At 35.5% G+C, this 20,310-nt stretch overlaps 1 protein-coding gene across 2 annotated transcripts in view; it reads left to right on the forward strand.

Annotated features, from left to right (window-relative positions):
• Nucleotides 1-20,310, forward strand: part of KLHL1 (kelch-like family member 1) — a 544,822-nt gene that overhangs the window by 393,939 nt on the left and 130,573 nt on the right. For both annotated transcript variants that reach the window (XM_006882715.1, XM_006882714.1), the window contains one exon: nucleotides 316-502. In XM_006882715.1, the coding sequence (XP_006882777.1) occupies nucleotides 316-502 (187 nt within the window). The remainder of the gene's footprint in view (nucleotides 1-315; nucleotides 503-20,310) is intronic.

The following is a 20,310-nucleotide window of genomic DNA, read 5'->3' on the forward strand; positions in this document are numbered from 1 at the left end:
GTGCGGTTGGCGCAGGATAGAGCAGGGTTTAGGGCTGTTGTGCATAGGGTCGCTATGAGTCGGAAACGACTCGACGGCACATAACAACAACAACAAAGATACAAGATAATACTCCATGAACAACAATTTCTATTCTGTTTTTTTAGAGGCCATTCATTGTAATCACATTTATTTACTTGTATAATTATAAGTGCTTATGAAATTATGGCTCTCTTTAGTATAAGAGTGTCCTAGGCTTTCAACTTTTCATTTTTAGTGCTGATAGGATATGAACACCTTTAAAAGGTACTAACAGTGATTATATGTTGTTCACAGATATTGGCTGATCTAGAGAACCATGCATTATTTAAGAATGATTTGGAATGTCAAAAGCTGATTCTGGAAGCAATGAAATACCATCTGTTGCCAGAAAGAAGAACTTTAATGCAAAGTCCCAGAACTAAACCTAGAAAATCGACAGTTGGAACTCTGTATGCTGTAGGAGGAATGGATAACAACAAAGGTACCTGATTCTAGACCTGTACGCAGCACACATTAGATGTCATGTCATTACAAAATTTTAGTATTGTAATTGTGACTATTCACATGCCATATAAACTTAGTAACCCCATGATGATTTAAAATTAAAGGGAATATAAGAAGGACATGTCTTGTTTTAATTTTGTAGTTCCTGATTTTAGTTTATTTCTAAATATTTTATCAATTTCTTATGCATTATGTACATGAGAAGTCATATGAAATGAAAAGAGAAATTTAAATACTTTCAAATAATTTGGTGGTTATACTCAGAACTAGTTTTCTATTTTATTTAAAATATACTAATGTGCCAACCTAATATTTGCTGAGTATTCTCTTAAAGAGAATGTCTTTTTTTAAAAAAAAACTTTTAAGGAAACTCACACAGAAACTTAAGTAAGTGTCACTTGAAAAAGAGTAAAATACCTGTAATAGTGGTCAGTTAGAAACTTAATTTTGCTTACCAATATATTTCTCAAAAAGGGAATGATTCATTTAAAAACTAAACACACAAACATTTTAAGGGCTTATTCTCATTTTTATATAGTCATTAGAAAAAGCCCCATGAGTATTTATAGTCTTTCATGTTTTAATGTGATTCTTACATTCCTGGAGTAAGTAAACAAGGTAAATAATATGTAAAAATTTATTATTTGCCGGTTTGTGCGTACTAATGACATAACTAGATATGCTTATGATATAGTTGTTATGTACAAGTGAGTCAGAACAGATTCCCATCTGAACTTCCAGTGGGTTTTCAGGGGCAGTAATTACATGGGAGGAGAGTGTCCATCTTTCTTCCCTGGAGCAGCTGGTGGATTAAAAATGTGTGCCTTTCAGTTGGCAGTGAAGTTTCTTACTACTTGACCTGCAAAGCCCAAATATACTTACAGCATATGCAAAATTATATAAATAGAAACATCAGAGGGCCAGAAAGTATTGAAGCTTTTTCAGATGAACTTTTGGTGGCATATCTGAGCAAAAGGTGTTAATAGCAAAGACTGACGCAATAATGCAAAGGTAGGCTCAGATATTACAGCAATTGTGAGGATAGCACAACTTGGAATATTACTTCGTATTTTACGGGGGGTAGCTAGGATCTGAAACTAGACTAAAAAGCAGTTTGTATATAAAAAAATAATGAAGAGACAGGGTGCTATTTTAAAATATAATATTTTTAAAAGAAGGTCTGATCTCAAAGCATCTATACAACAAAATAGAATCTTACATATTTGGCTTTATTTTCTCCCCAAAAGAGAAAATCTTAGAGAAATTCATCCTACAATTTGGAAACAGTCTCAAAATATGTTCTATTTTTGGTGTCAAATTATTTCAATGCCTTCACATAACACATCTTTAAATATTTTTAACTCAAGATACGTTTTATTACTTTTTCCCAAATATGTCCTAGGGTTGATACTGCTCGGTGCTCAGATTCTGTATTAAAATGTATTTTCCCTTTTAAGGAATAATATTGTTTCTTAGGCTGTCATAACACATAGGAAATAGAGATACTGAAAAAAAAGGTTAAAACAACTAGCATTTCTGTAAGCAATAAGCTCAGTCTAATTTTTAAAAGTTTCTATTTTAAATTGAGTGAAGGCTTACAATGAAGCTGTTTTCAACTGAATAATTCATACACACTGGAAGTGAATGTTTGCAGAAAAAATTCATTTTCCATTTAACAGTTCACATACATTTTGTTTTGTAATATTGGTTACTGCTAAAGGAACAGAAAATAGGACATATAGTTGTGGTACCAAAAATGGGGTTTTGGTTTTTGTGTTTTTTTAAGGGAAATAATTTGGGGAGTGGGAGAGGTGAAGAATATCTCACAGTACAGGTCCAGGGTTAGTCAAACAGTCTCAAGCCAGTTTAGCAGCAAAACACAATTACTTAACTAGTTAAAGCCCTGGTTTCAGTTCAGCAGTCAAAACCAAATCATCCAGCAAGGTCCTAGTTTCAATTTAGCAGTCACCAAATCATCTGGCAAGGTTTGCGTCACAGAAGTTTAAATCAGTTTCTCCTTCAATCTTCAAGCAAAAACTTAACAACCTTTAACTGTAGCATTTCTCACAGCTACTCTGATTACATCTTACCAGTTTTTCCACATCACCAGTGTTTCACTCCCACCCAAGTCTTGCTCCAGTCTCCCTCAAATCTTGCTGCTCAGTGTGGGAAGGATTCTTTCTCTTATACTAGTCCAACCGCTGTTGAAAATTTGCAAGACCATGTGTTTGCAGCTTACAGGTAGCTGAAAACCAGAGGGGCTAAGGTAATGGCTAATAAAAGCCAACTTTAGACAAACACCACAGTTATATCTCCACAAAGTAGCATCAGAGATGCCATTCCTTGTAGGTATTTCTCATTTCCAGTTTTCCCTCTTTTATAACCCTTCCAATCTTTTTAACTTTATTTTTAACTTTAAGATACTAACTTGACTATTGTTTGGCTGAAAATTAACCATTAAGGTCAAATGAGTCTCAGGGTGGAAAGATGATAAGGACCATTGTCTCTGGGGTTCTGGCCAGAAAGCCTGAGGCTCTTATGATTTTAAGTTTTGTTCCTCATTTCCCACTTCTCTGTTCAAAACCTTCTATTGTAATTCTTTTAAGTATAGCCGGGAAGCATAGTCAGGCAGATAATACTCAATCTCGAAGTTATGAAGGCTGAGGCTTTCATACTCAATCTGTTGTTCATAGGGTTGCTCAAAGTCATGCTCAACTCAATGAAACTTAACAACAATAACAGTATTTCAAAGACAGTTGTAATACTAACTCTGTGACCTCACTTTTCTGGTTCAAATCCACCAACCATTCTCCATGAAAAAAGAGAGGGAAATCTTATTACATGTAATTTAAAGTCTTGGAAAGTTAATAAATGGTCAATTATTCATATATGTTGCATTTCATTTATGGACATTTTGTTTTATAAAATCATTCATAGATATTGTGTTTCATTAATGTACATTGTGTTTTACACATTCATATACTTTGTATTTTATATAATTAATTACTATTAATCTATGCCTATTATCACTTCTTGGAAGCAGGAGTGGCTTCCACTTCCTAAACAACATGCCTCTGGAAATTCTATGACCTTTGGGAAATGACGATACTTATAGAAAGGCTCCAAGACGTTTGTTCATAGGATCGCTGTGACTCATGCTTGATGGCGACCAATGACAGCAGCAATTATCACTTCAGGTTTTCAAATCCCTATAGCATCTTACCTATGCCTTCACCACTCCCATCTACCCAAAAATCACTGCTATCCTCTTGATTTCCCTTCTTTCTCCCTTTTCTTACCCCCTCTCCTTCTTATTTTGTATATTTATATATCTTACTCAATTGCCGTTTTTTACAATATTGGTTTTATGCAATATTTATCCCGATGAGACTGATGCTCTCAAATCCCCATGTTATTTTACAAAATCATTATTCCTTAGGTCTGCACCAAATTCCATTGTACCAATGTACTACAATTTCTCAATCCATTCTTTTGTTGTTGGCATTCAGGCTTTTCTTATTTTTCTGCTGTGAACATAGGTATGTCTCAGTTATGATTTCCTTTATGTATCTTCCTAGCAGTGGAATAATTGAGTCATATGAGATTTCTATGTTTAAGTTTTTGAGGAAATACCAACTAAACATTTAGCTGCAGAAAATTGCAATAACATTCACATCCTACATCACACACAAAAATCAACTCAATATGGATTAGACATGGATAAATCTCAAAACCATAAGGATCATAAAAACAAAATGGGACCAAATTTAGAATCCCTAACTTATGGCATAATTACTCTTGCAAATGTAGCCAAAACTGCAAAACCATTAGAGGATAAAATTGATGAATGAGACCTTTTCAAAATAAAAAAAAGTTCATTTCTTAAAGATTTGTTTTTCAATCAAATAATAGAATTGAACTTTTGATAGGTAATCCTGAGGGAGGATTCTTGATGGCTGAGTTCACAGAAAGCTCCCAGCCCCTTTCTCGCCTCCAGAGAGTCAGTCAGCTAAGCTTGAAGTGTCCTCCTCTCCTCCCTTCACTCAATCACATGAGAGTACATGGGTACATCACAACAATGGACACATGGAGAAGGAATAGTTCTGGTGGTGGCATTCCCCAAAAGTTTGAAGCTCCCTACAGAAATTCTGCAAGATAAGGTGGAGGTGCTCCCTCCCACCCAGCCTCTGGAGAAGACACTGGTGCCTGTTGTCTTGGGGAAACTTGTGGAGGGAAGGATCTCAGGAAGCATCCCTGGGAAGTTCCCAGCTCCTCTAAGAGGCTTCATCTACTCAGGGAAGAAACAGCCTTTCCCCTCCTCTCTTCCATCTAGTATACATAATGTCAAGGAGACAGGCAGTGAAGTCCAGTGTTCTGAAAATGAAAACATTCTTACTTCTAAAAAAACAGACCAGGACAAGGACCCAATGATACCTCAGAGATAGGAAAGCAGAAGAACGATGCCACAGTGGAGATTCAAGAACTGGTACTGACGAAGTTACAAACGCTCTAAGAAAAAGAGGAAGCCATAAGTAAAAAGTAACAATAAAAGAAAAAAAAAGAAAAAAGTCATCGTGGAACAGAGAATATACAGCCAATACATTACTAGAAACAACAGAAAAATATGGAAAAACAATGTAGAATATCAAGACTGAAATGGCAGAAATTCTCAACATGGTGTTGTGTGCCATCAAGTTGAATACAACTCACGGAGAACTGATGCACAATAGTGCTGAACCCTGCCCTATCTTGAGCCCTATCACTTTCTCTGAACTACATACCCCTATTACCCTAGTTAGTGTGTCAAATTGTCTCATCCAGGGTCTTCCTTTCCTGTGCTATCCCTCCACACTTCCAGGCATGATGTCCTTCTCCAAGGACTGGTCTCCCCTGACAATATGCGCAAAATATGTTAAAGGGGGCCTCAAAAATCCTTGCCTTCAAAGAACAATTTGGTTTCACCCTCTCCAGGATGTAATTGTTTGTCCTCTCCTCAATCCATGTTATGTTAATACTCTTCTCTTGCACTATAACCCAAAGGCATCAATTCTTCTTCTGTAATTCTTAGTCATTGTCCAGCTCTCTGATGCATAGCAAGTGATTGAAAAGACAATGGCCTGGATTAGGTGCACCTTAGTCTCTAGACTGACATTGTTGCTCTTCAATACTCTGGAGAGGTCCCTGACAGCATATTTTCCAAACACAATTCATCTATTGACATCGTAACTGTTGGTGCTAACAGTGTTGATTGTGGAATCAAAAGCTGAAATTGTTAGTAATCTGTCTCTTCTCTATCTATCATAGAGTTACCAATTGACCCAGGGGTGAGAATCTTTGTTTTCTTGATGTTGAGCTTCAATCCATATTGAAGACTGCAGTCCTCACCCTTCTACAACAAATGCTTCAAGTCTCCTTTAGTTTTGTTGAATAAGGTTTTGTCATCTGCATAATGCAGGTTGTTGATGAGGTCTTCCTCTAATCTTGATTTCACATTACTCCTAACAAAGTCCAGTCTCATGAATAATCTATTCCACATGTAGATGGTAAAGGTATGAGGAAAGGATTCACTCCTGATGCACTTCTTTTCTGATATTTTATGCAGTGTTTCCTTACTCTGTTCTGTCAACTGTTTCCTGATCCAAGCAAAGGGTTCACATGAGCATATTCAGGTATTCTTGGATTCTCATTCTTCTCAATTTTAGCCACAATATGTTGTGATCCAGGCATTATATTATATGGTATTGAGTGCTATTAAGTTGAACTGATGCATAGGTCCTTACAGTGGATTTTCAGAGGCAGTAAACCTCACAAGAAATTGTCCATCCTGCCTCCACAAAGCAGCTACTGGATGCAAACAACATGCCTTTGGGATTGCAGGACAGTTTTTTACCACTTTAGCACCAGAGTTTCCTTGTTGTATGTTAAATGCTGGTAAAAGAGTATAGTAAGAATCATTATGGGAAAATAGTAAGAATCATCATGGAAAATATCTCTTTACTTCTTAGAAATTATTCAAATATGTTATTGCTGTGTGTCATTGAGAGGGAATCAATTAATAAGTGACATGATTTTTAGAGGCAGTAAACCGAATAGAAGGAAATTGGCAGTCATTCTTCCATGGAACAGATGGTAGGTTCAAATTGCATGCCTTTGGGCTGACAGCATATCGTCTTACCACTATACCACTAAGTCTACCCCAAAGTAGTCTATTTTCATTATGGATAAGTACTATTGTTGTTGTGTAATATTGAGTCAGAACTGGCCTGTAGCTCACCATCCAGTGAGTTTCCAGAGGGAGTCAATTGCACAGGAGAAGATTGCCCATTTTTTCCTAGGGAGTGGCTAGTTGATTCAAACCAAGTACCCGTGCATTGGCAGCACAATACTTGATCACTAAGTCACCACATCTACCTATGGATAATTCCTACTGAATTCAATTATGCTTTCAAGTCCTCCCACTTCTTTGTATAAGAGCATTTCGCTTGTTTGATGTTGTTGTTGTTATGAGCCATCAAGTTGCTTGTGACTGATAGTGACCCTATGTAGATCAGCCCTGAAACCTGTCCTATCCTGTGCCAACTTTGCTATCTCTGACACACCTACTGTCATTCCCCAATCACTGTATCAGTCCAGCTCACCGATGGTCTCCCTTTCTTTCTCCTTACCTTCACCCTTCAAAGCATGATGTCCCTCTCCTAGGACCAGTTCCTCCTTGAAACATGACCAAAATATAACAGATGAAGCCTCAGAATCCTTGCCTCCAAGGAACAGCCTAGTTTCACTCTCTCTAGGATGAACCTATTTGTTCTCCTGGCAGTCCATGGTATACTCAACACTCTTCCAGCACCACAGCTCAAAGACATCAATTCTCTTTCTATCATCCCAAGCAATTGCATAGCAAGCAATTGCAAAGACTATGGCCTGGATCAGGTGCACCATATTCTCCAGACTGATGTTGTTGCTCTTCAGGACACTGGAGAAGTCCCTGACATATGACTTTCCCAATACAATTAATCTCTTGATTTTGTAGCTGCTGGTACCAAAAGTGTTGATTGTGGAGCCAAGCAAACTAAATCTGTTAACAATCTCAACCTCTTTACCATCTATCATAATGCTACCATTTGGCCCAGTGGTGAGAATCTTGGCTCTCTTAATGTTGAACTTCAATCCACATAAAAGGCGACAGTCCTTGATCTTCTGCAACAAGTGTTTAAGTTCCTCCTCAGTTTCAGCAAGCAGGATGGTATCATCTGCCTATCCCCTTGTTTGATAGGACTAATTATTTTAAATTGTTTTTGACATTTTTTATTTTACTATATAAAATATATTTCTATTTAATGTAAAAGTTTAAAAATTTAAAAGTTTTAAAAGAATTAGATCTTCTGTTTCTTAGTTAGGTCTTGAAGCATAACTTTTTAAAATGTTTTTTAAAAACAAACAGCATTAATGTGGGTCATAGATATAAACATCCACTTGTAGATAATGGCATATATACATAATGCTATACCTATCAAAAGATGATTCAACAACAAGAGCAAAATTCATGAAGAGCTACTCAACTAGATAAAGATACATTGTTTACACTCTTACACTGTGGTCACACTAACTCAACGAATTCCACTCTACCTGCTGAGGGACAGTTATAAAAGTTTCAATGGATTGGAAGTTGTAGTTCTTTCATTCTTCCAGAATAGCAAGAGACGATAATAAAAATGCTGAAGATCCAAAAGTCCCAGTATCTGTGGGATGTGGGAGTCTAGCTGCAGCTTTAATTGCTTATTATTTTATTTCACATAAAAGAAAACTATTTCTGTTTTATCAGCAGCAACAAAATGACAAGCAAGCAATGAACTTCTATATTAGATGTAAACAATTTAAAAATAAAGATTTATACTTATGTGTACATTTACTAAGAGCATGCTAATGTGCATTTGTTGGAATATAAATACTTCAAAAACGATCCTTATTATCTCCACAGTTTTGTCTTATGCAGATATTTTCTGATCAATCCTCTCACAATGAACAATTTAAAATGCTTTATAGAGCACTGCATTTTTCTCATTGAAAATGTCAAAACACAACTGTGAGTGCATTATAATTTTTATCAAGATCATTAGATACTCAAATTCTTATATTCTATTATCAATAAAATGGGAAAAAGTATTCATTTTCTCTTTGGGAAGTAATGTTGTTTTTTGTTGATTGCTGTCGAGTTAAGCATGATTCATAGTGAACCTATGAACAAAAGTCCTGAGGCCTTTCTAGAACTCATTTAGCAAAGTTCATAGTCTCCAGAGGCATGTTGTTTAGAAAGTGGATGCATATCCAAAGTTTAAGTGCTAAATAAATGTTGATGTAAGTAATAGTTTAAAATTTTATAATAAGTATTATTTCTAGATAATAATTTGTGCTCATGGTTAAATCACTATTCATTGAGACAGAGGGTTCTGCAGTACCACAAAACAAATTCAAACTAAAAATAAATGTCAAAAAAGTCTCCCTGTTAAACATTTTACTTCTGTACAAGTTATTCTTAAAAAAATGCTTTTGAACATCATTGCTGTTGCTGTTAATTGCCCTCAAGTCAAGCACGACTCATAGAAACCCTATGAACAAAAGCCCTGAAGCCCCTCTATACTATGTAATCCTTTTGCATATCTACTTTTCAATTCCACAATTTAATCTCATTTTACACCTTTATTTTTTAAATTTTATATGCTTTACAAATTTGATAACTCAATATCATTTTCTTCTTTATCAAGTAAGAATTCTAGATTAGGAAAATAATTAAACAATATACATTTTATAGCAGATGTTATTGTGCCATCAAGTTGCCGGTGACTCATTGTGACCCTATGTACAATAGCTCTGAACTCTGTCCCTATTCTGAGCCATTCTTACTAATTGTAAGAAACCTAATTCCAATGCCACAGTAACTGTCAATCTATCTCATCTGGGATCGTCCTCTCCTGTGCTATCCCTCCACCCTTCCACTGATCCCTTCTGGCCATGTGCCCAAAGTGTGTAAGATAGACCTCAAAATCCTAGCCTCCAAGGACAAACTTAGTTTCATCCTCTCCAAGACAGATCTATTTGTTCTCCTGGTGGTCCATGGTATGATCAAGACTCTTCTGTAGTATCACAACTCAAAAAGGCATCAGTTCATCTTCAGTCATCCTTAATCATTGTCTGGATCTCTGATCAATAACAAGTAATTGCAAAGACCATGGCCTGGATCAGCCACATCTTGGTCTCTAGACCGACACTGTTGTCCTTTAGCACTGTGGAGAGGTCCCTTCCAGCTTTCTTCTGCCGTGTGATTAATCTTTTGATTTCCTGACTGCTAGTGCCAAGATTGTTGCTTGCGAAGCCACACAAGCTGAAATTGTTAACAATCTCAATCTCTTCTCCATCCATCATGGTGCTGCCAGTTGGCTCACTGGTGAGAATCTTCTTCTTGATGTTACACTTCAATCCATATTGAAGACTATAGTCCATAACATTCTGTTTTAGCCTGGAACCTGCACTAAAAAACTTTTAAGTATTAGAGCAACATTGAGAGACAGGTTGTGAATATAATAAGGTAGATGCATTGAATAGGTATAAAATAAAGTTTATTTCTGTATGGTTAAATTTTATTATTCAAATATTACTCTACTGTTCATAGATGAAACTCATTTTATTTTAACTTTTGCAAAAATATACACAGTAAAACATAGAACCATTCCACAAATTCTACATGTATAAAATATTGGTTATATTGCTTTTATCTTGTTACCATTATCTTTATCTCTAACCAATATTGTTTCAAGGGAGTTCTAGAGGCCTAATGTCTAAGGAGTTATACTGCCAATCTATTATAGACAGATGGTTCAAATCCACCAGCTTCTCTACAAGAGGAAGATGAACACTCTCCTTCTGCGTGATATCTAACTTCTGAAAATGAACTGAGAAGTCATTTGTGAATTGCTTCTGACTCAAGAGCACCTTATAAAAGCAACAACATGTTTATTTAAGGAGTGTTGCCTTAGTCTATCCTTACCATAGTTACTGAGGGCAGACTAGTATTCTTGTATAGGATATCCAAGGCTGTCAGTCTTTAAAAGAGCAGATTGTCCCATCTTTCTCTATAGAGCAGTGCTTTCTTTAGTTTGAACTCTCACTGTTAAATGGCAACAACAGCATCGGATGGGCTCCTGCCATAGATTCCCTTTCTCAATTTATCATCTAGGATTTAGAATTAGTCATATCAACTTAAACTCAAAGAGACACTTCAGAGTACTAAGGAGCAATGAAGGCTGCAGTCCTCAATCCTCCACAGCAAATGTCTCACGTCCTCCTCACTTTCAGCAAGTGCCATCTATACACAAATAAGAGGAGGATAGCGGCAGGGCATATGTGCATCCCCATTTAGTAAAAATGAATGCATGCACAAAAAGGTGAAATCAGGATATTTCAAATAAGTATTGTAGACAAAGTGAAGAAAATAAAATGTACATTGCACCATATTGCTGTAGCATCACCTTGTGCTTGACATTTTGATAGTCAAAGGAAACTTAAGCTCTCAAAAATTAATCTTCCTCAAGTGAGAACTGGCTAAGAGCTGACCATCCAGTGAATTTTTGTGAGGCAAAAAAATCACATGAGAGAAGACTGTGCATCTTTATCTCATAAAGCTGCTGGTAGACTGTAATCACCAGAGGCACACCTCTTTTGGATTAGCAGGGCTGCTCCATATGGACTATATCACCAGAGCTCCCTGAGTCAAGTTTGGTTAAGGAAATACAAATAGTCAATGGTCTGTCAAGATCATACTCTCCGTGATTGTTTCCTTAGACAGTAAATACTCAAATGTACAGATGAAAGTGAACGAAAGCCATTTTTCATGCTACCATTTCTATTGTCTTCTAGTTAATAGTTCTAGTTACAGAGATAGATTTGTTAATGGTTTTAATTAGGCAGCCATGTTTCTGGTCAGTTTTACTTCTTTTAAATGAGAAAAAAAAATGAAATAAAAAACACCCTCTTATATGTTCAGTATGTGTGACTAACAATCATAGGGAGCTCAGATGGCCTAGTTCGTAAGGAATCTCACTATCAACCCAAAGGCACATAATTTGAATCCACCAACTGTCCTGCAGAAGAAAGAGGAAAAATCCTTAGTGATTTACAGCCTCTGAAAACCTACTGGAGAGTCAGTTCTGAGATGGTTCTACTGGACAGCACTTAACAACAACAGTAATAAACACAAGAATGTAACAAGGTGGTGAAGGAAAATATAAAGATTTCATCTTGACTATAAAAGAAACATTTTGAGTATTTTTATATTGAACCATTTTATCACAGAGAATTTATGTTTTATAATTTTATATATTTGGATTTTTATTTGTTTTAAAATAAGATACTGTCTAACTTCAGGAATAACCTTTGGTATTTTTATATATTCTGAATGCAGGCCAGATCCTTTTATCTTGAAGTTTTCTCTTAGCTCATGTGTCAATATCACTCTTGTTCAAGGGAAAACATGGAAAGTCAAATAGCTTAGTGAGCTTAGCAATTTTGACCTGATTTTTACTTCCTTGTCTTGAAGTGGACAAGCTACAGTATCAATAACTTGCAAAGTACATACTGTCATATAGAAATCCAATGACTGGATAATGTTTTAAAGCATTTAGTGCAGTAGTATTCACTATATGACTTCAAGAAAATGATTCACTTACAATTCTGTGTTAGAAAAGCCAGAGAGTTTACACTGAGGTAGGGAAAATAATTTTAATGTACTGTATGACTCTTCTAAAGAAAAGCACTATAAAAAAGAAGAACAAAGCTGATTCTTTCATCTTTGCCCTTTCAAACACAACTCTATATGTCTGCCTCAGTAACTCCATTCAATCACTCTGGTTCCACTTGAGTCTTTTTGCTTTGAACTTGAATTATATTGTTGAAGATTACCAGTTCAAAGTCATCAGTTTGCACAATGTTATAGAAGAAACTTAAAATCCCAAATAATATCATGTCAGCCAAGAGCCCATTTGATTGTCAGACAGAGAATTGTCTTTTAAAATACAGGCCCATAAAAGATATTTTGGGGGAAATCCATACTTGCCCACAACCCACAGTAAAAATGAAGTGAAACAGTGGTATTTACATAATTTAAAATATATATATCTTTATAATCACGTGAGATACTTATGCTTTAACCTGTATTCTTGCTTATAGGACCTCCAAAGAGTCTGCATTCAAGGACTTTATACAAGTTTCTGGCTACCACGTACTTGATTTAAAAATGAAGATAAAAAGTAAATAAAAAGTCAATCATCTGGGAAGAAAGTTTTCTTACTTTGCCTTTTTTTTGTTAGAGATAATGTCCAGTTTCCATCTTAGATGAAACCATTTCCATTATGTTTTCCATGAATGGATGAAGGAAAATAGTTGTCCAGCCATTTAAACCTTCCATGTTTCAATTAACAAATATTTACCTAGTACCTACTAGATTCCAAACCCCTAGGACACAGTGGAGAAGATGAAACATCACTGCTCACACACAGATAACAAGACAAAACATTGGTGGGAAAAGAAAAGTGCTATAAGAGGAAACAAAGCAGAGGATGATGGGAAAGAGCAGGCACTACTTTAGACTGGTCACAGAATGTCTCTCTAAGGAAGATCTTCTGTTCCAATGAGTGGACACCTTAATCAAAGAGAATATGCACTAGGAAGATCTTCTGTTTCAATGTACAGAAACCTCAATGAAACTGAATACACAGTACTTTCAATATATATTAGCTGATCAGAACTCTTAAAAATTGACTAGAACTAACTGCTCTCAGTTTTGCAAGGAAGAGAGAGAGGGAATATAAGGCAAATGTCTACTCACTGATCAGGGAGAATGAGTCTTAGTAAAATAATTAAATACTGCCATCTTTTCTGCATTGAATATATAGGGAATTACTCTCTAAGGAAAAGGAGGTATATTGATAAAAGTGCTTTCTTAAAATTATAGGATTTTAAATATCTCTACAAAAATAAATAAATTGTCTAAACAAAAATAAAATAGAGGTCAATTTCTTCTTCATTAATCCTACTAAAACCTTTAGCTTGCCTTTGAGTACTCCGAATTATTGCCCCATGTCATGGTACATTCCACCAATTTTTCAGTTCATGTAGAATGAAAACTTGGAGAAGGGTGAGCAGCCTTATCCCCTGTGATTGATGTTGTTGTTGTTGTTAGGTGCCATATAGTCAGGTATGACTCATACCAACCCTGTGAACGATATGAACACTGTCCTATGCTGTGCCATCCTCATCATACCTGGTGCCTCTGAGGCCAGTGCTACAGTCACTGTGTCAATCCATCTCGGCAAAGGTTTTCCTGTCTTTTGCTGGCCATCCACATTTCCAAGGATGATATCCTTCTCCAAAGAATAGCTTCTCCTAGCAACACACCAAAGTATATGAAATGAAGCTCTGCCATTTTTGCCTTCAAGAAAAACTCTGTCTGCACATTCTCAAAAACATATCTGTTTGTTTGTTGTTGTTTTTTGTTTTGTTCTGTTTTGTTTTCAATCCATGGGCTTATCCAACACCACAGTTCAAAGGCATCAATTCTTCTACTGTAATTCATTATACAGCTCTCAGATACATAACCAATTATTGAAAAGACCATGACCTGAATCAGGTGCACTTTATCCTTCAAACTAACATAATTTTCCTCATAATTTAGACAGGTCCCTGACATTGGACTTTAATAATACAAAAGATAACCTCATCTTCTGACTGCTGGTACCAACGGTGTTAATTGTGAATCCAAGTATGATGAAATAATTTGCAATTAAATAATTTCTCTATCATGATGTTACTTCTCAGTCCAGTGGGGAGAATTTTTGGATTCTTGGTGTTAATATGTAATACATATTGAAAGCTATAGATTTTGATCTTCCACAGCAATCATTTCAAGCCCTCTTCACCATGACAAACCAAGTTTGTGTCATCTGCATAGCACAGGTTGTTGATATATCTTTTCCAATCCTGATGTCTGATATCACATTCTTTTTCGTAGAAGTCCAGCCTCTCAAATAATTTGTTCAGTGTGCAGACTGAATGAACATGGAGAAAGGCTGCAACTCAAATACACCTTTCTTGATTTTAAACCAAGTAGTATTCCCTTGTTCTTTTTGAACAACAGCGTCTTGGTCTAGGTATAGATCTTATATAAATCCAATTCAGTGTTCTGAAATTTCTACTCTTCTCAACATTAGTTATAGTTTGAAAACTCATTAGTGTGTCAGCTATCAGTCAATTCTGACTCAATGGCACATAATAACCAATTAAAAAGAATTTTTTGCTGTTTTTTTCTTAAGAACAAGAAAGTAAAATATTCATCAAAATTACTAGGTTTTTACTATGTGGCAAAATCTTTTTGACCAATCTTTTGATGAATATGAACTTAATGTTAATTATTGAATATTCCTTCTACATATTAATGTTTCTCTTTTTATCTTTTGCTGACTCAGAAAAGAATAATATATGTATGTAAATGTATTTTTGCATACTTAATCTTAGTCTTCCATTCATTGTTGTTGTTATGTACTGTTGAGTATGAACTGACCAGCTGACCATGCAGTAAATCACACAAGAGATTGTCCATCTCTCTCCTATGCAGCAGGTTGTGGATTTGAACTGTGTGCTTTTCAGATAACAGTGTAGCTCCGTTCCACTGGGTCACCAGAACTCTCTTGTAGGCACTGACAAAGAAGAAGAAAATCCCTCCCTCATTCCCTCATTGTCATTAAGTAAGAACCAACTCGTAACTAGCCTTCTATTGGATTCTTAGGATCCAAATCACGTAGGAAGAATTTGTTCATCTTTCTCCCACAGAGTGAATGGTGGAATTAAACTACCAGAGAGATCAGTTTGTGGCTTACAGCACAACACTGTATAGTTGTATAGTAAGTTATGTGTTAGATTACAAGCCAGAAAGTCCATAGTTTGAAATTACCAGCCAATCTACTTTGGGCTGGTAAGAAGTTGCACTCTAATATGAAAAGGACTCCATTCAAGTATACCAGTTTCTCTAAACGAGAAAGATGGGCAGTCTCCTCCTATGTGATGTATTGTCTTGGAAAACCCCCTTGAGGATCAGTTATGGGTGGTTCCATCTTATGGGCGTACAACAATACAATCACTGGAGAAAGTTGAGGCAATGTTTTGTCAAAATGTGTAGTTTCTTAACGAATAGCTGTTGTTGTTATTGTTATAAGCGATCAAGTTGTCTGCAACTCATAGCAATCTTACGTACAACAACTCTCTGAAGCCATTCCTGTCACTGACTCTGACACACCCATCCCCACTGCCCAGGTTACTGTGTCAATCCACCATCTCATCTCATTCTTCCCTTGTGCTGTCCCTCCACTCTTCTGAGCATGATATCCTTTCCCAAGGATAGGTCGCTTCTGGCCACATGTCCAAAGTATGTGAGAAGGAATTTCAAAATCCTAGCCTCCAAGGAGAAACTTGGTTTCAGTCTCCTCAAGATAGACCTATTTGTTTTCTTGGCTGTCTAAGGTATATTTAAAACTCTTCTCCAGCACCATAATTCAAAGGTATCAGTTCTTCATCTGTTACCCTTTATGCATAGCAAGTAATTACAAAGAGTAATTACAGTAAGAGTGCTGAGTATCTCATGGATTGTCAAAAGAACAACAGAAATGTCTGTCATATATCATGAGTGTTTCTTGGAGGTAAATGTGGCAAAGCTTCATCTCATATACTTTGGGCATGTTTCTTGGAGAGGGACAACTTTCTTAGAAAAGTGGAGGGCAGTGAAAGAGAGAAAGACCCTTTATGAGATGGTTTGACACAGTGAGTTCAACACTGAGCTCAAGTGTGTCAGAGATGATGAGGATGGCACAGGATAGGACAGGGTTTAGACTTATTTTTGATAAGGTCATTGTGAGTCTTACTCAACTTGATGGCACCTAGCGAGTCATTGCACATTATAATACTTTATTTTGTCTTCTGGAGTTGCTTTTTATAATCTTCTATTAATCTTCACGGAAGGATGGACAACAATAATACATATTCAGATGGAAAGAAAGAGACATAGATCTAGGTTTCATTAGTTTTCTCAAAAGGATAACTTAGTGTCTTAATACTCTTAATAATAAATGATTTCCCAATCATGTAACCATTTATGTAAACACACATGTTTACTGTAGACATTTATTATTTCTTTTCAAATATGTTTAAAATTTATTGACCTAGCAATAATCAGTGGAAAAAAATATTTTTATCTACAATGCTATATTGTTGTTATTGTGGACCATTGATTTGGAACCAGCCCATATATTACCTTCCAGTGAGCTTTCACAGGTATTTATCGAATTTCTTGTTTCTTCTGAAATAACGAAGCAATGACATCATCCTAACCATCTTCTGTGGAGCAGCTGGTAGATTTGAATGACCTAATTTTGTGTTGGCAGTGCAATTCCTTACCACTAAGCCACTAGATCTCATACTGCTATAGGAATCTCCTCCCGTGTTGTTAACTTCCTCTGAAAACCTGCTTGAGGACCTGTGATGAGCTGGTTCCAATGTGATGGTACGCAACACCAAAGATATTTTACCACAGAAGTGCTTATATTCTAGTTTATTTTATGTCCCTTAAAGATGTGTTTAATGATAGTACACTTTTCAGTTTCCTAAGAAACAGTGAAATATTTTATAAGTACCAGTACAAACTCATTATTATATTGGGACTGTATGATTTTTATGTATATAAAAATAAGACATTTAATACAAAAGTCAATACAGCTTATTCCATTAATTCACATAATCCTTTCTCTGACTTTTAAAATGCAAATCTCTTTTATGTTTTCTTCATTTAGAACTTGTACAGAACTTGTTGATTTTTTAACAGTGTGTGTGTGTGTGTTAAGTTTAAATAGCATTTTCTATTCTTTAAGAATTACCAACTTTGTCTCAGTATGAAATAAGCAGATACAATTGTAGGGGTCACTGAGTCTGACTTCTACCCATTTCAAAAAGAGATACCGTTCCCATCAAAAGTGTCCATAGCACCTTACAAATGACTAGTCAGGGTGAGGGCATTCCCTTGAACCAGAGAGAAACAGAAACCTCCAGGTTTTCTGGGGAGACACTGAAAAACAAACAAACAAAACCAAACACCAAAACACACAAAAAACCCCAAAATAACAAATGACTAGTCAGACATACCACCTCACATGTTTACTTAGAGTTGAGAGTTTTATTAGAAAAATGGGTTGAAGGGTTGAGGAGGCAAAGAATATCTCACAATGCAAGTCCAGGCTTGACCTAGCTGTCCTAAACCAGATTAACAACAAGACACAATTATTCAATTAGTGAAAGTCCAGGTTCCAATGCAAGAAGCCTCTAGTTTCCTCAATCATCCAGTAAATTTTATTTCAGAGCAGTTACAAATCAACTTTTCCTTCAATGATCCAATAAAAAAGCCTCTACCTTGACTTTAATGTGGTTCCATTTCCAGGATTCCTCCCCTCAGTCTCTCCACTACCACTTTCACCCTCTCTTAACTTGGCCTTACCGTGGCTCTGTCTTCAGGATTTCTCTCTTCAGTCTCTCCACTATCACTGTCATCCTCTCTCACAGTGCGGAAAACACTCTCATATTGGTGTCACAGCTGTTGATAATTTGCGAGGCCATGTGGTTTAGTTAAGGTAGCTGGAGATCATTCCTCTCAATTGGGCCTAACATAATGGTTAGAAAAGATTTTCTATCTTTCTCATATTTTAAAGGTTATATTTTTATAGTTCCTAAGCTATGGTATTACATGAACTAAAATGATGAAAATTGTCTCCTTTTCTTTTACCCAAGTAATGGCAATGCTTTTATATTTTTTCTTTATTTTGTAGAGATTATTTTGATATTAAGCATACTCTGGGAAATTTAATGATTTAGATATCTATTTCAAAATCCAGCATTAAACATACAGGTATATTTACATTTTTATGTTTACACATGGTTATATAGATAAGTAACAATACTTATAAAATAGTTTCTATTTGACACTGCCATGGAACTTTTTTTCAGTTGTTTATTTGGCACTTAGAGAATTATTATGATTATGAGATTCTTACAAGAATGTTCTTATAAAACAGAACTTCTTATACAATAAAGATTTTTTTGCATTGAAATAAATTTTATTTTTTCTATAACATGTTTATTTAAATTTAAAAATATTATGTAAAAACTATATATTTAACAAATATTTGGATACATGGAAGCCAAAAAAGTGCTTATAAAAACAAAGAAACAAATCATTCCTTAAAATTATGTTTTAAGTAAAACATTGTTTGAATGCTTTCTATACAACAAAAAACCCCCAAAACCCCTTTCATTTAATTTTTTTAAATTTTCTCAGAATACTTCTGTTTCTTAAAAATATGAATGAGATAGTCAGCATCTCATATTTCCTCATGATTGCTTATTATCAGAATCACTATCAGTCATGGTTAAAGATTCTCTTTAAGTATTTTGTTTTTTCTTTAGGCAGATTTAAGTGACTCTACTATTTGAGTCAACTCAGTTTAAAGAGTTTCCCCCTACTGACTGCTACTTTACAGTAAAATAATACTGCTTTCAGCTACCCAATAGCATCCTAATTTATGGATTTCTAAAAAGTTCGCAGCCAGGTAACTGAGCTTATTAATATTGCATTAAAAAGTTAATAAAATGACTCTGTATAAAAAGACCTGAGGGCTTTTCTGATGAGTGGAATAAAAAGGCTTTATCTTTTTAATAGAAGTTTTTTGTGACATCTACATTGGCAGTTCAGACAACATTTATCACTTAATTCTTCACTGTGTTTCAGATAAGTTGGCTAAATATTTTATTTAAGAATGCTGGCATAAATCCTAGGTTCTGAAATGCTACAATACACTTATTCCTGTTGTGATACTTAAAAATTAATTTTTTTATTCTGTGGATCAACAACCCAAAAAGATCCCTTAAACACACTTTGATAACATTTTCATTACTTTTATTTTTTTATGTTTAGACTTTGAGTAAGGAGCCTGTTGCTTGTTTTGTTAGGAGAACAATAAGTGGTCTCTTCTTATTAAAAAAATGTAACTTTGTAAGGAAACCCAAATGAAGGGTCATTGTGAGTCAGAAGTGATTCAAAGTTGGTTGTTGGCAATCATCTGGAGTGTTTTTGGTTTTTGGGTTTTTTTGTCCCCCCCCTCCCCCAAATGTGATGCGTGTTTGCACTGTTGTTAATGTGCTCACCTGCTAACAAGAATGTCAGCATACTGTTCCCAACTTTGTGGGAAAAAAATTTTGCAGTCTATTTCTGTGAAAATTTACAAGCTTGGGATATCTATGGGACAGTTCTACTATGCCCTATAGAGTCATTATGAGTCAGAGCTAACTTGATAGCAATGAGCTTCTTTTTTATTGTTTTGGTTTGGTTTGGTTGGTTGGTTGTTTTTATGTCATCAGTAGCACTCACATCATCTTGCTGCATTAATAGCAATTAGCACATAACAAGTCTCTGCTGGGTGTAAGTGGGTTCCAATATACTGATAAACCAAAAGCTGCTGGCTAACCTAACAATCGCTTCTGCAGACTCCTGCTTCAAAAGAGACTGCAACCAACAAAACATTAGGGAACAGTTCTACTCTACAACACATAAGGTTACCATGTGTTCTAATTGATTCAAGGCTTGGGTTTGGAAGAGGGGGTATATTTATATTTATATTATTTATATTTATATTATTTATATTT

The sequence above is a fragment of the Elephantulus edwardii genome, unplaced genomic scaffold (assembly GCF_000299155.1).
Source record: "Elephantulus edwardii isolate Elephantulus edwardi_28Jun2011 unplaced genomic scaffold, EleEdw1.0 scaffold00023, whole genome shotgun sequence".
Taxonomy (NCBI): Eukaryota; Metazoa; Chordata; class Mammalia; order Macroscelidea; family Macroscelididae; genus Elephantulus; species Elephantulus edwardii.